The sequence below is a fragment of the Capricornis sumatraensis genome, chromosome 7 (assembly GCF_032405125.1).
Source record: "Capricornis sumatraensis isolate serow.1 chromosome 7, serow.2, whole genome shotgun sequence".
NCBI lineage: Eukaryota > Metazoa > Chordata > Mammalia > Artiodactyla > Bovidae > Capricornis > Capricornis sumatraensis.
Genome location: NC_091075.1, coordinates 9,322,907 through 9,336,859, shown reverse-complemented (window position 1 = coordinate 9,336,859; position 13,953 = coordinate 9,322,907). Strand labels below are relative to the sequence as shown.

General features: G+C 40.6%; 1 protein-coding gene across 2 annotated transcripts in view; it reads right to left on the bottom strand.

Annotated features, from left to right (window-relative positions):
- The window catches only part of SEC24D (SEC24 homolog D, COPII coat complex component), a 109,277-nt gene that overhangs the window by 80,265 nt on the left and 15,059 nt on the right, over window positions 1–13,953 (bottom strand). The window contains exons 4-6 of one of the 2 annotated variants that reach the window (XM_068975063.1): window positions 12,502–12,777; window positions 12,110–12,240; window positions 2,087–2,198 (exon numbers count right to left, since the gene is read on the bottom strand). In XM_068975063.1, coding sequence (XP_068831164.1) covers window positions 2,087–2,198; window positions 12,110–12,240; window positions 12,502–12,777 — 519 coding nt within the window. The remainder of the gene's footprint in view (window positions 1–2,086; window positions 2,199–12,109; window positions 12,241–12,501; window positions 12,778–13,953) is intronic. The other variant, XM_068975062.1, reaches the window with a different exon arrangement.

Here is a 13,953-nt window from a genome sequence, read left to right as displayed (position 1 = left end):
AATGAGTAAGTGAATGAGTGAATGAACAAGTATGATCCTGCTCTAAGTAGCTCATAGCCTTGTAGGAAAGATGACCCAAACCACAGTAAAATTTAATGGAACAGGGTTATAATAGGAGTGTCTATGAAGCACTGTGGGGGAAGAAATTAGAGGAGATTTCTAAGGGAAAATTAAATTGAGTTTGGAAGAACTAAGAATTTCCCAACTAAAAGGGTTAGAGTTATATATACCAAGTACATTTGTTCAATAAATATTTGTTGGGTGATCATTATATTCTAGGTATCAGATGAATTTCTAGGGGTACAATGGTGAACAGAAACAGTACTAATCTGTTGCAGTACTAATCTGTTGCAGAGATTCTCACAAAGTGGGAATCAGTGACATGAGGGGAAGGGGGTGAGTTTAGTATGGCTGAGGCAGATATAAAGAAAGAAACAGGTGAGAGATGAGGCTGGTAAGGAATATTCATTAGGCCTGTAAAGAGCCTCCAACTAAAATATTAAAAAATACAAATGTAACACTTACTATTAGGCTGAAATGAAACTGCCAGTTTTGTCAGTCAATAAAACAGAAAAAATTAGCAATTTCATATAGCTCAACCTACCAGGTCTTAAGTACTGAATAAATATGAATTCATTTAACAAGTTTGGATGGATTCTGTAATTAATCAGGAACAAATCACTTTTAATAGAGGAAATGAAGTAATCTGAAGTCTGTTTTAATAGTAGTATCTCTAACAGTAACATCATCTGTAATCTATATCAACCCTTTCTACAGGTCAAGAATGTAGACCTTTATACACACATATAAAGATACTTCCATGCATGCACACCAGTCAGTCCTGAAGGAAATCAATCCTGAATATTCATTGGAAGGATTGATGCTGAAGCTCCAATACTTTGGCCACCTGATGCAAAGAGGTGACTCATTGGAAAAGACCCTGATGCTGGGAAAGATTGAAGGCGGGAGGAGAAGGGGGCAACAGAGGATGAGATGGTTGGATGACATCACTGACTCAATGGCCATGAGTTTGAGCAAGCTCCAGGAGATGGTGAAGGACAGGGAAGCCTGGTTTGCTGCAGTCCATGGGGTCACAAAGAGTTGGACATGACTTAGTGGCTGAACAACAACGCAAGCATACAGACACAGACACACACAGCACACAGAGTCACCTCTAATCCTCACACTGACCCTGGAGGGCAGGTCTTAGTCCTCACATCTTACAGAGGGCAATGCTGAGGTTCACAGAGATGAGATAAGCAAAGCTCAGGACAGTAAGGAAGAGAACCTGGGTCTGCGTGCAGGCATGCCAAACTCCCAATCAGAGCTCTTTGTGCCTCACGGTGCTGCACGCTCCGAAAGGACCGTGCTGAAGGCAGAACACAGGATGGACTCACAAGACGGGGGTCCCACCAGGAGACTGGCTGACTCAGCAGCTCTGAGATGAGACGACACACCTGCTCGTGTACCAATGCTGTATTTCTAGAACCGAGTATGTACTCCATTAAATTCAGAATCTGAGATGGCACACTGCATCAGGCTCTATTTTAACTTGCCACAAACAGAATAATACATTCCCTGATTAAACCTGGACAAAGTCTAACAGAAATATGAAACCATTAACAAACATGGGATAGAGTCAGTAGGGACAGAGCTCAGCCTCTCCTCATCCAGTTTTAAAATGGGAAACCAGAGCCCAAAATATTAAAGGACTTATTTTAAAAATGTCACTGGGGCTAGAACCAAGTCTGCTGGCTTAATTAAGTCAAATATTGAATTCCCTACCGTCTGCTCATGCCACCCTCCCAGGTTCTCACTGTAGTAAATAAACCAAAGTAGGTCATGAACAAATTTAAACCCACAAATTAAAATTTTAAATTTTCTTAAACTTGTAGATTTTGACAAGTACTCAGCTGACAGTGCCTTCTCCATATTTGATTAATGACAAATTAGTTCCTGTTACCAGCTATAAAGGGGTGGCCCATCAGTGAAACCATTATTGGAGGGTATCTGTGCATTTGCTTTTAAAAAAAAATGGTGAAAAATACTAAGACCTCAATCAGAAACGCAGCTGAGAGAAGAATACCTTGGTCTTGTATCACACAGTCTGTAGTGACCAGTGGAGGGATCTGGCCTCTGGCGTTGGTGGCGTAAACTTGTCCCCCTCGGGTGGCTCTGTCACTCTCGATCACCTGGATCTGTAAGTAAGAAATCAAGGGCAAGTTAAAGTCAGTTTAGACCTCTCAACATTTCCCTCTCGTTATACACACACACGCACGCACAGGCATTTTCTAAATCCTTTCAGCTGATTTCAAATCAAACTCTCACTGAGAATCCATCATATCTTCAGCCTCACTTTTGTTTACTTTCACAGCCTTAAGCCAGTAGCTTCCAAATTCTATTCTGTAATACTCTTGAGCTCCAACTCTGATCTTTCACGGCAATCTATTTTTATTCAATTTGTTTCTCGGGATCACAGGTAAAGAGTTCTTTGGGAAAGGATTCTCACTGGAAATGAAACTGAAAATAATATTTAAAAAATAAAATACTTTCTGCAGTTAAAGAAAACTCTAAAAAGCTAAAAATAATTAAATTCAGAAGAAATGATTTGCAACATATAACTTAAAGAAGCCCTGACTTTTGTCCTCAAATCCCTCTATATCTTTAATCTGCCTTTCAAGTTTCCCCCACCACATCCCTGCTCCTTGAGACATAATAAACAAACCATATCAAGTGTTCCCATGTGGTTTTTGCCTACCATATAGAGACGAGAAGAAAGAAAAGTCCCAAAGTTTTGTTCTCTAATTTGGAAACACCTTATATTTCTCTACTAAAACATTTATTGATGAAGATATAGGCACAAAATATTGTCCTTCTGTTTTAACTGTCCAGGGACGAGCTGCAAGGAATTCTAATAATAAAAGGATCTTTCTTTTTCTCTTTTCCCTGCCCTCACTTCTTTCTTACAGGATAAAAGTGACAAGAAACTTTAAAAAAAAAAAAAAGGAGTAAACATTTAGAGGGGAAAGTGGGGAGAAATGAGATGAGCATTCAGAGTGGAATATTTACATTGGAGGACATGCAGTTTAAAGACACTATTAACATGAGGGGAGATCAAGATGGCAGAGTAGAAGGACGTGGAGCTCACCCCCTCCCACACACATCAAAAATACATCTACTTGTGGGAGAATTCTCAGAGAGTACAACTGAAAGCTGGCAGAAGATCTCTTACACAACCAAAGCTGCATGAACGATCCCCCCTGTAACTCGGTATAGGAAAGAATGAGGGTAGGGAGGAGTCAGCACAGGCCCTGTGCCCCTGGGAGGTAAAACTGTTACTATATGCAGATGACATGATACTTTATACAGAAAACCCTAAACACTCAATACCAACACTATGAGAGCTAACAAATGAACTCAGGAAGGCAGCAGAGTACAAGATTAATATACAGAAATCTGCTACATTTCTTTAACAATGAAACACTAGAAAGACAAAGGGAAATGGAAAGACATCCAACCTCTTGGATTGGAAGAATACTGTTAAACTGGTCATACTACTCAAGGCAATCTACAGATTTAATGTGATCCTTTATCATATTGCCCACAGCATTTTTCACAGAAGTAGGCAGAACAATCGTAAAATTTATATGGAACCACAAAGGACTCAGAATTACCACAGGCAATCCTGAGGAAAAAGAACAAAGCAGGAAGCGTAACTCTTCCAGACTTCAGACAACACTATGAAGCTACTATAATCAAAACAGTGTGCTACTGGCACAAAACCATACATGGATCAATGGAACAGAACAGAGCCAAGGAATAAACCCACACACCTACATTCAATTAAATCTGCAAGAAGAGAAGCAAGAATATACAATGAAGAACAGTCAGTCTTTTCAGAAAGTGGTGCTGAGAAGACTGGATCAGTTCGGTTCAGTTGCTCAGTCATGTTCGACTCTTTGCGACGCCATGAATCACAGCACGCCAGGCCTCCCTGTCCATCACCAACTCCCAGAGTTCACTCAAACTCACGTCCATTGAGTCAGTGATGCCATCCAGCCATCTCATCCTGTGTCGTCCCCTTCTCCTCCTGTCCCCAATCCCTCCCAGTATCAGAGTCCTTTCCAATGAGTCAACTCTTCGCATGAGGTGGCCAAAGTACTGGAGTTTCAGCTTTAGCATCAGTCTTCCAATGAACACCCAGGACTGAGCTCCTTTAGAATAGACTGGTTGGATCTCCTTGCAGTCCAAGGGACTCTCAAGAGTCTTCTCCAACACCACAGTTCAAAAGCATCAATTCTTCGGCGCTCAGCTTCCTTAACAGTCCAACTCTCACATCTATACAAGACCACTGGAAAAACCATAGCCTTAACTAGATGAACATTTGTTGGAAGAGTAATGTCTCTGTTTCTAATATGCTATCTAGGTTGTTCATAACTTTCCTTCCAAGGAGTAAACGTCTTTTAATTTCATGGCTGCAATCACCATCTGCAGTGATTTTGGAGCCCCCCAAAATAAAGTCTGACACCGTATCCACTGTTTCTCCATCTATTTTCCATGAAGTGATGAGATCAGATGCCATGATTTTAGTTTTCTGAATGTTGAGCTTTAAGCCAACTTTTTCACTCTCCTCTGTCACTTTCATCAAGAGGCTTTTTAGTTCCTCTTCACTTTCTGCCATAAGGGTGGTGTCATCTGCATACCTGAGGTTATTGATATTTCTCCCAGCAATCTTGATTCCAGCTTGTGCTTCTTCCAGCCCAGCGTTTCTCATGATGTATTCGACATATAAGTTAAATAAGCAGGGTGACAATATACAGCCTTGATGTACTCCTCTTCCTATTTGGAACCAGTCTGTTGTTCCATGTCCAGTTCTAACTGTTGCTTCCTGACCTGCATACAGATTTCTCAAGAGGCAGGTCAGGTGGTCTGGTATTCCCATCTCTTTCAGAATTTTCCACTAGCAATATTGCATAGAAAGCTGGAATGTTAGGTGCATGAATCAAGGCAAATTGGAAGTGGTCAAACAGGAGATGGCAAGACTGAACGTCAACATTCTAGGAATCAGCGAACTAAAATGGACTGGAATGGGTGAATTTAACTCAGATGACCATTATATCTACTACTGCAGGCAGGAATCCCTTAGAAGAAATGGAGTAGCCATCATGGTCAACAAAAGAGTCTGAAATGCAGTACTTGGATGCAATCTCAAAAATGACAGAATACGTCTGTTCGTTTCCAAGGCAAAGCATTCAGTATCACAGTAATCCAAGCCTATGCCCCAACCAGTAATGCTGAAGAAGCTGAAGTTGAACGGTTCTATGAGGACCTACAAGACCTTTTAGAACTAACACCCAAAGAAGATGTGCTTTTCATTATAGAGGCCTGGAATGCAAAAGTAGGAAGTCAAGAAACACCTGGGGTAACAGGCAAATTTGGCCTTGGAATACGGAATGAAGCAGGGCAAAGGCTAATAGAATTTTGCCAAGAGAACACACTGGTCATAGCAAACACCCTCTTTCAACAACACAAGAGAAGACTTTACACATGGACATCACCAGAGAAAACTGGATAGCTTCATGTAAATCAATATAGTTAGCCCAATTCTTCACACCACATACACAAACTCAAAATAGTTTAAAGACTTAAATATAAGATATGACACCATAAGACTCCTAGAAGAAAACATAGGTAAAACATTCTCAGACATATACTGTAGCAATATTTAAAGCAAAAATAAATGGGGCCTAATCAAACTTAAAAGCTTTTGCACAAAAAAGAAAACCATAAATAAGACAAAAAGACAATCTATGGACTCCAAATGATGTGACTGACAAGAGGCTAATTTCCAAACTATCCAAACAGCTCAATATTAAAGAAACACACAAGCTAATCAAAAAATGGACAGGAGACCTGAATAATAATAGATATTTCTCTGAAGAAGACACACAGATGACCAACAGGCACATGAAAACATGCTTGACATCACTAGTTATTTACAGAAATGCAAATCAAAACTACAGTGAGGTAAATCACCTCACAGTGGTCATTATCAAAAAGTATAGCATCACCAAAAAGTCTATATATAATAAAGGCCACGGAGGGTGTGGAGAAAAAGGAGCCCTCCTACATGGTTGGTGGAAATATAATTGGTAAGCTACTATGGAAAACAGAGTGGAGGTTCCTGAAAAAACTAATAGAGCTGCTATATGATATGGCAATGCCACTCCTGAGTACATATATCTGGAAGAGATAAAAATGAATTAAAAAGACACAATGCACCCCAATGTTCATAGCAGCACTGTTTACAATAGCTAAGACTACTGGAAACAATCTAAGAGTCTACCAGCAGATGAATGGATAAAGAAGATCTTGTATATACAATGGAATATTATTCGGCCATAAAAAAGAATGAAATATTGCCATTTCCAGCAACATGGATAGACTTGGGAGATTTTCATACTGAGTGAAGGAAGACAGAAAGACAAATATATGATATACATCACTATATATAAAATAAACAACAGGATTTACTGTATAGCACGGGGAACTGTATTCAATGGGGGAAAAATCTGAAAAATACGTAGAACTGAATCACTTTGCTGAATATTTGAAACACAATACTGTAAACCAACTATATTTCAATTTAAAAAAACTACTGTTAGTATGAAAACTGTCTTTCTCTAAACTCTGAAACGTTACCTGCTCCATTTCCCCTCCCATCTCGTCCAACCCATACCCCAGTTGATATCATTGGTTTCTACAGCATATCAGAGATAGATTTAGCCTGCTTTTAAATCCACACATTTCTCTTTAATTTCATAGGATTTAAATTCTTATTCAATTAATCTTACAACTACTGTAAGATACAATCGAGACTAAAAGCTGCCATGGGCAAAGAAATGAAGCAAAGAGGAAAATCAAAACACTGTAGTCACACCCTATATTTCAACCACAGGGGTCACCTGGTTTCTTCAAAACTGGAGTAGCTTTTCTATTATCAACATTTACTGTCACCATTTCAACCAATGAAGTGTCAAATATGAAAGTGAGGTAAAAACCACAATAATCTATATATTGAACATAGATAGTTCTCAGTCTCCAAATAGACTATGCTTCCAGAAAGTTTGTTTTAAATTAGCCATTTGCAACTTACAAAGCACTGCCTCCAAAGAAACAAAGACAAGTGGTAATTATACACTTCTAAATAAATACACATCTTTGCTAGAATACTACAAAGAGATCGAGAATACTACAAAGAGAGTAAGAGATACAACAGTTCTAGTGATTTCTAAATATATAGTTTTTATTGGATTAAGCAATGGTTTCTTTTTTTTCTGTTAGGAGATTGTTGTTTTTTAAGTTGAAGCATAGTTGATTTATAATATTGTATCAGTTTCAGGTATACAGCAAAGTGATTCATGTGTATATATTCTTTTTCTGATGATTAAAAATAGAGCTTTTATTTAAATCTCACATCCATGTTCTCAGAAAACAGCTTAGACATAAAATACCACAGAGAAATCTCAATAGAGGTTTTGAGTGTGCCTCAGTTCTTAAAGGGTTTCAGCTTGATTGACAGCAACTCCTGATAATGTTAATGCCACTTCAAAGTTTACAGATTTCTTTTTCCTCCAGAAGATGTGCCACTAGAATTACTTTCACACTTCTCTGCTATGAATAGAGTATTTTGCTCTCATAAAATAGTATCAGGAGAGAGAAAAAAAGAAAGTGATTTTCCTGAGATAAATGAACAAGATAGATAAGAGAGGCAAGATAATAAGATGCATATGCACCGCTAAGGCAGGCTGCTTAAAGCAAACTATTTGCACTTTGGCATGGTTAGAGAAAGAGGGGGATGGGAAGAGCTCAAATTCTGGATAATCCTCCCGCTGATTAGAGAGTGAGGAAGAGTTTGATGGTTATAGCAGTGTCCTCAACTTCAAAAATGTGGATTAAGACCACCATCCGAAAGTGTAGTGAGCCCTCACCTCAGGACTGGCATGCAACAGATCAGAAAATATGATTTCACATCTTTCTTTCCAGAAGGAAGAATTAATTTAGTTAGCAAAAGCATTCCACTTTGGTAATAAGAATATAAACAGGTTCCATATGGCATTGCTATTTCATTACTTTTAAGATAAAAATACTATTGGGCTGACTTGTATGTGTATATTTTAGGAGTCTGAAATAAACCACAACATACACTGCTTATTGCTTTTGTTGTTAACTTTCATTCAACAAATATGTGAGTGCATACTCTGTACTAGGCCCTGTTCTGTGTGTTAGGGACACAGTAGTGAACAAAACCAAATCCTGGACCTCTTGGAGCTGACATTCTAGTTTGGAAGACAGGAGATAAATGCATAAATCAGATACACCCTATGTGAGGTCATAAGTGCAATGGATATGAGTGACGTGGATAAGGGTGCAAGTGAGCTCAGGGATGAGCAAAAAGGACGTGAAGGAAACACAGAACTGAGCCATGCTCTGCATCTATGTTGGGGAAGAGATCTAGGCAGAGGGGACAGCATGTGCAAAGGCCTCGAGGCAGGAGGACATCTGGCTGAGGAATACAAAGGCAGCTGGTGTGACTGACGCGATGCAGAAGAGCAGGGAGGGCCCGGGACAGAACGGGGTGTGTGTGTCTGTATGTAGCTAGGTCACGGTACCCAGTCACAAACACCAGTCCAGATCTTGCTGTGAGGGTATTTTTTAAAAATATATGATTAGAATTTAATCAGTAGACTTTGAGTGAAGCAGTGGGTGGGCCTCATTCAACCTGTTGAAGGATGAACAGAAAAAGAGCAAGGTCCCCAGAGCAAGAGAGAATTTCGCCTCCAGACACCTTCAGACTCCAGCTGCAACATCAGCTCTTCCTGTGTCTCCAGCATGCTGGCCAGCCCACCAGATTTTGGTCTTGCCAGTCCCCGACAATCAAGCAAACCAATTCTTTAAAATAAATTTATTTCCATATAGAGACATATATCCTAGTGGTTGTTTTTTGTTTTTGAGAACTCTAATATAGTGGAAATTTTCTGGGAGGCTATTCTTGGAAGGCCGTAGGGATGGATTCCCGGGCACAAGTGGAGCCAACGGCCTTGGTTCATAGTATGGACAAGCTTATTCACACAAACAGCGGGAAGAGGGGCAAACGGGCACAGACCCATGGAGATGCGGAAATGAGGCATGCAGAGGGTCTCTTTGCATTTCTTCTATTTTCTCAGAAGCCAGGTGATTATTAAAGAGTCAGAATAGGGAAAAGTAGTATCAGAAGTTTCAAGACAGAAGAAATGACAGTCATCCAGGGAAATGGAAGGGGGTCAGTTGAGGTGGGTGATGGTATCCAAACTTGCCGCACATTTGAAAAACCCCAAGGTCCAGTACAATTAAATCATAACGTGGGGGGCTGGGAGCAAGGCATCAGTGATTTCCTATATTTTACCAGTTAGTATTTCACGCAGTCAGGTTTTAGAAAAACACAACTAAATGTTCGCTTGTTTAGTGGCTATGAATTCAAAGTGAGACCAGTAAGCATGGCAGGCATCTTTCTCGAGTTGTCTTCACCTAACCAGAGTAGGTGGAAAGTTCGTTTAACAACACATGGGAATTTTCTAGATGAATCCAGTGGAGGGAGGGGGCAAAGGAATTCAGAGCAGCAGATGCAAGGGACAGATTTCTAATTATGGATCACGTAATCTAAGCTGCCTAAAAGAAGTGAAAAGATGAAGGTGATGGGAATCAAGAAAAAGTGGTAGACTGTAAATCCTGGTGGGTGAAGTATTACGGGAGTTTGAGTCCTAAAGGGAATGAGCTGAAAAGATAAGAGGCAGCGGTTGCAGGATGGGATGTTTTCAACTGAGACTTTGAAGGTACACGGTCATTGGCAATGACAGAATCCACGGTAAGACTAGATGTGGGGCATATGAAAAGCACATCGGAAGAAAGGAAGATCAAGAACTGAGAGACACTGGAGATGGAAGAGTCTACAGACGGATAATAAAATGGCCAATACCTGTAACAGAAACAGTATTGGAGAGATTAACAACAAACTGGGTGTCAAAAGCATCAGAGAATGAAGAAACGACCTAGAGAGTCTGCAGATGTTACATACAAGCAGAGAAATAAGAAGTTAAACTGTAAATCACATAAATACATGATACTTCAAGTGGAATAATTTAATATTGGGTTGGCCAAAAAGTTTGTTTGGGTTTTTCCATACCATCATATAGGAACACCTGAATGAACATTTTGGCCAACCCAACATTAAGCTAGAAAAGTAATGGCTGGAAATATGATCATCAATACGGGCAGTGCATATGGGGCTTTCCCAGGGGCTCAGAAGGTAGAGTCTGCCGGCAAAGCAGGAGACGCAAGTTTGGCCCCTGGATTGGGAAGATCCCCTGGAGAAGGAAATGGTTGCCCACTCCAATATTCTTGCCTGGAGAGTTCCATGGACAGAGGAGCCTGGTGGGCTACAGCCCATGAGGTCACAAAAGAATCGAACACACCTCACTGACTGAAGAACAAAAACACTGCATATAGCAAAAGAATTTATCAAATTTGAGAATTTTGAGAGATGTGCTTACTCTAGACCATCTGGTGGACTCTAAAGGGAATCACACGAAACTTGTGAGAGGCACAAGCAGTTTTGAGACTGACACCTGGAGGGAAAGACAGAGACAAGGGAAAGGTGATGTAACCACAGAGGCAAGGACTGGAATGATGAGACGACAAGCCAAAGAATGAAGAGACAAGAACAGGCTCTCTCACGGAGCTTCCGGAGGGAGCACAGCCCTGCCTACACGCTGACTTCAGACGTACCACCTCCAGAACTCAAAGACAAGAGAGTTCTGTCGCTTTAAGCTACCGAGTTCATGGTACTTGGCTACAGCAACCACAGAAAATGCACAGACCATCCTAGACCATTCAGATTCCAGCCGAGCCTCTAGCTTACCCCACATGCACAAAGCAAGCCCAACCAAAATCAGTCAGATCCAGCCCCGATTAGCAAACCTGCCCAGACTCATGAGCATTAATAAATAGTGCTTCTGAGCTACTAAGTTTTCTGATGATTTGTTAATACAAAAGTTAAGTTATAAATAATATAAAATATAAACATAATATCTCTTAGTGCTCTTTAGTCTCTTTCTAAATTTTTCTACTCGTGTTTGTAAAACCACTTCAAAGATGAAAGTTAACTGTAAACAATTTCATTCTTACTCCAAAGGAGTTTACATCCCTGCTCACAGCCATAAGATGTCCAGTTTCTGAGGCAAACATTTATATCCCTCCACCACTGATGTCAGGCTTTGATATACAACTTGCTTCAGCCACTGACATGTGAGTGATTTTGATACATCTGACTGGAAGCTTTAAGAGCTATTGCACCTTTCAACCAGTCTTCCTCCTTTTCATGATATACATGTCCCTAGTAGGGATGCCCCTTCACTTTGGATTCTGGAGTGATAAGGGCATATGGAGCAGAATCTAAAACCAAACTGCAGCTAATGCAGCTTACAGGTAACCTAGGTGATAAATAAATCTTTGCGGATATAAGCTAAATTGAGGACTATTTGATATGCAGACTAAACCTAATAAAGCTGACTGATAACAGTTGCTGAAGAGTACTCTTCTAAAGAAAATCACTTCGGTGGAGGAGAGTAAGTTATAGCTCTAATTTTATTTAAAGCAGTTTTTAAAAATATGTAAAATACTTTGTACTTTCACTCCTATGGGTATCCTGAAAGGATCTTTTAGTTTCTGAAAATAGCATTTTTATATAGAATATATTCTCACTACAAACGAATCATTAAATATCAATAAATACTGCTAATGTACATGAGAATAAACATCAGTGGATCCTGCCAAGATTACATGATACACAAGCCCACACAGGCTGCCCCTCTCATGGAGACCTCTGGTATACCATGACGCGCCCTCCCCAGCCCGTACATCCACAGAGGGAAGCGAGCCTCACCCACGTGGGTGATGGGTATCGTGCTCGGACGATAAAGGACAGGGTAAACGCTGACGGACTGAAGAGCTTCTGAGAACAGTGAATGAAGAGTGGGTTCTCCGTGAGGGAGACGGAGAGCAGAGCACTTACTGGGCTGGGAACGGAGTCGGGATCCAGCTTCTTCTGGGGCTGCGGTGGGCCGGCCATCTGCGCAGGCCCTCCTGGGAAGCCTCCCGGGTAGGAGAGCTGTGCACCTGCCACTGGCGGCCCGTAGTTGGCTGCTTGGAAGAAAATTTAAAAAGAAGTGACTATAACCCCAAAACGCAGACGGAGGGCTCACTGACAATACTATGCTGTTCAGTCAAGCATGCCGCATTTCTCATATTAAATAAGGCAGAGAATTAAAAGCAAACATCTACAGTTCCCCTCTTCTTTTTACTGGTTACACTATTCAAAAATAATAAGGGATAGATGTCTAGTAACATAGTAACAAACCTGATTCCCAATTAAGGGCACCCCCAGGTAACCCGAGGCGACCTTACCCTGCTGTGCAGGATATCCAGGGCCCAGGTTCTGTCCTGGGAGAGGTGCGGGCTGGTACTGGGCATTCGGAGGAGCAGCCCCAGGAAGCCCATCTGGTCTGTGCGTTGATGGAGGCAAGGCTGAGACACCGGGACCGTTTAGCGCAGTGGGCGGTGGGGGCAGAATCTGAGATCCAGGCTGCAAAATGGACGGCTGTGGAGGCTGTGGAGGCCCCTGGAATGACGCTGCTGACGCAGAGCCAGGCGGGCCCTGACTCGGGGGGGCCACCCCTGAACCTAGGCAAAACCAGAAGACCGGCCCACCTAAATACCACACTCCGAAACTCTTTCACTTCTACCACATATATACAACAGGGACACTCCTTTTCCTGCGTAAAGCAAGAAGGCACTCTTACAAGTCAATTTTTTCCCCCACAAGAAGAAATCATCATTTGGAAAGTAACACAAATCCTATTTGGGGTATTTTATACAAGTGAAGAATTTTTAGAGAGCTCCATTTATAATGATGGAAAATTAGAGGGATAAATTTTAACTCAGTTGCATCCACTTTTCATGATACATGGCATTAATTATCATGAAAAGTGGACTGGAAGCCTGGTGTGCTGCAGTCCATGGGGTCACAAAGAGTCGGACACGACTGAGCAACTGAACTTTGTCTGGTACAGAGTATAGAAAATCATACAGAAGAAAACAATTTTTTACATAACAAGCATTATTTACTCAGGTCAATAAATGATTTGCATCCTGTGCTTGACTTGAGAGAATGGATTTTGGAAGAAGGAAGAAGTAACGAAGGAGAAGGGACTGGCAACTAAAATTCTATCCAGTCATATTTGAAATTGTAGAACCAGATTATTTTTTCCTTTCTCTGATTATGTGAAACTGAGTTGCTGCTTTGAAGATTTGTCCATTTTGAAACCAGTAAAAGGAAATATTCTGAGGGGAGTTTTACTGATACTTTTAAGAAACTAACTATAAGTAATGAAAACATTTGTCATCAAGATCAATGGCTGACCCTGCAGTTGTCACAGTGAACATGTCCACGGCTCCTAAAATAGACAGCCTTTCCATTGAGGTACATCTCAGTACTGTAACTGTCTTCTATATTATTCTTTTCTGCCTCACAGCATCTGAGCTTCCATTCCTCCCAAGATCTAAATGCGGAATTTAAAATGCACTGTGAAACAAAGAGTATTATATTTTTGATTTGTGGGCCTCATAATAAACACAGGGTTAAAACTTACATTTCTTAAAGTAATTTCACTGTTCTAATGTTTATTTGTGAAGTCAGTTTGTTTTTTTTGGGGGGGGTGTGTAGTGTTGAATATAAGGCATTCTGTGGGTCCTTCACTTACCTTGAAATAAATGGCAGCATGATTTGGAAAAAAAAAATTACTGCCATACAAAATACAGATAATTTATATAAAAATGTCCAAAATTAGTTCAATATGG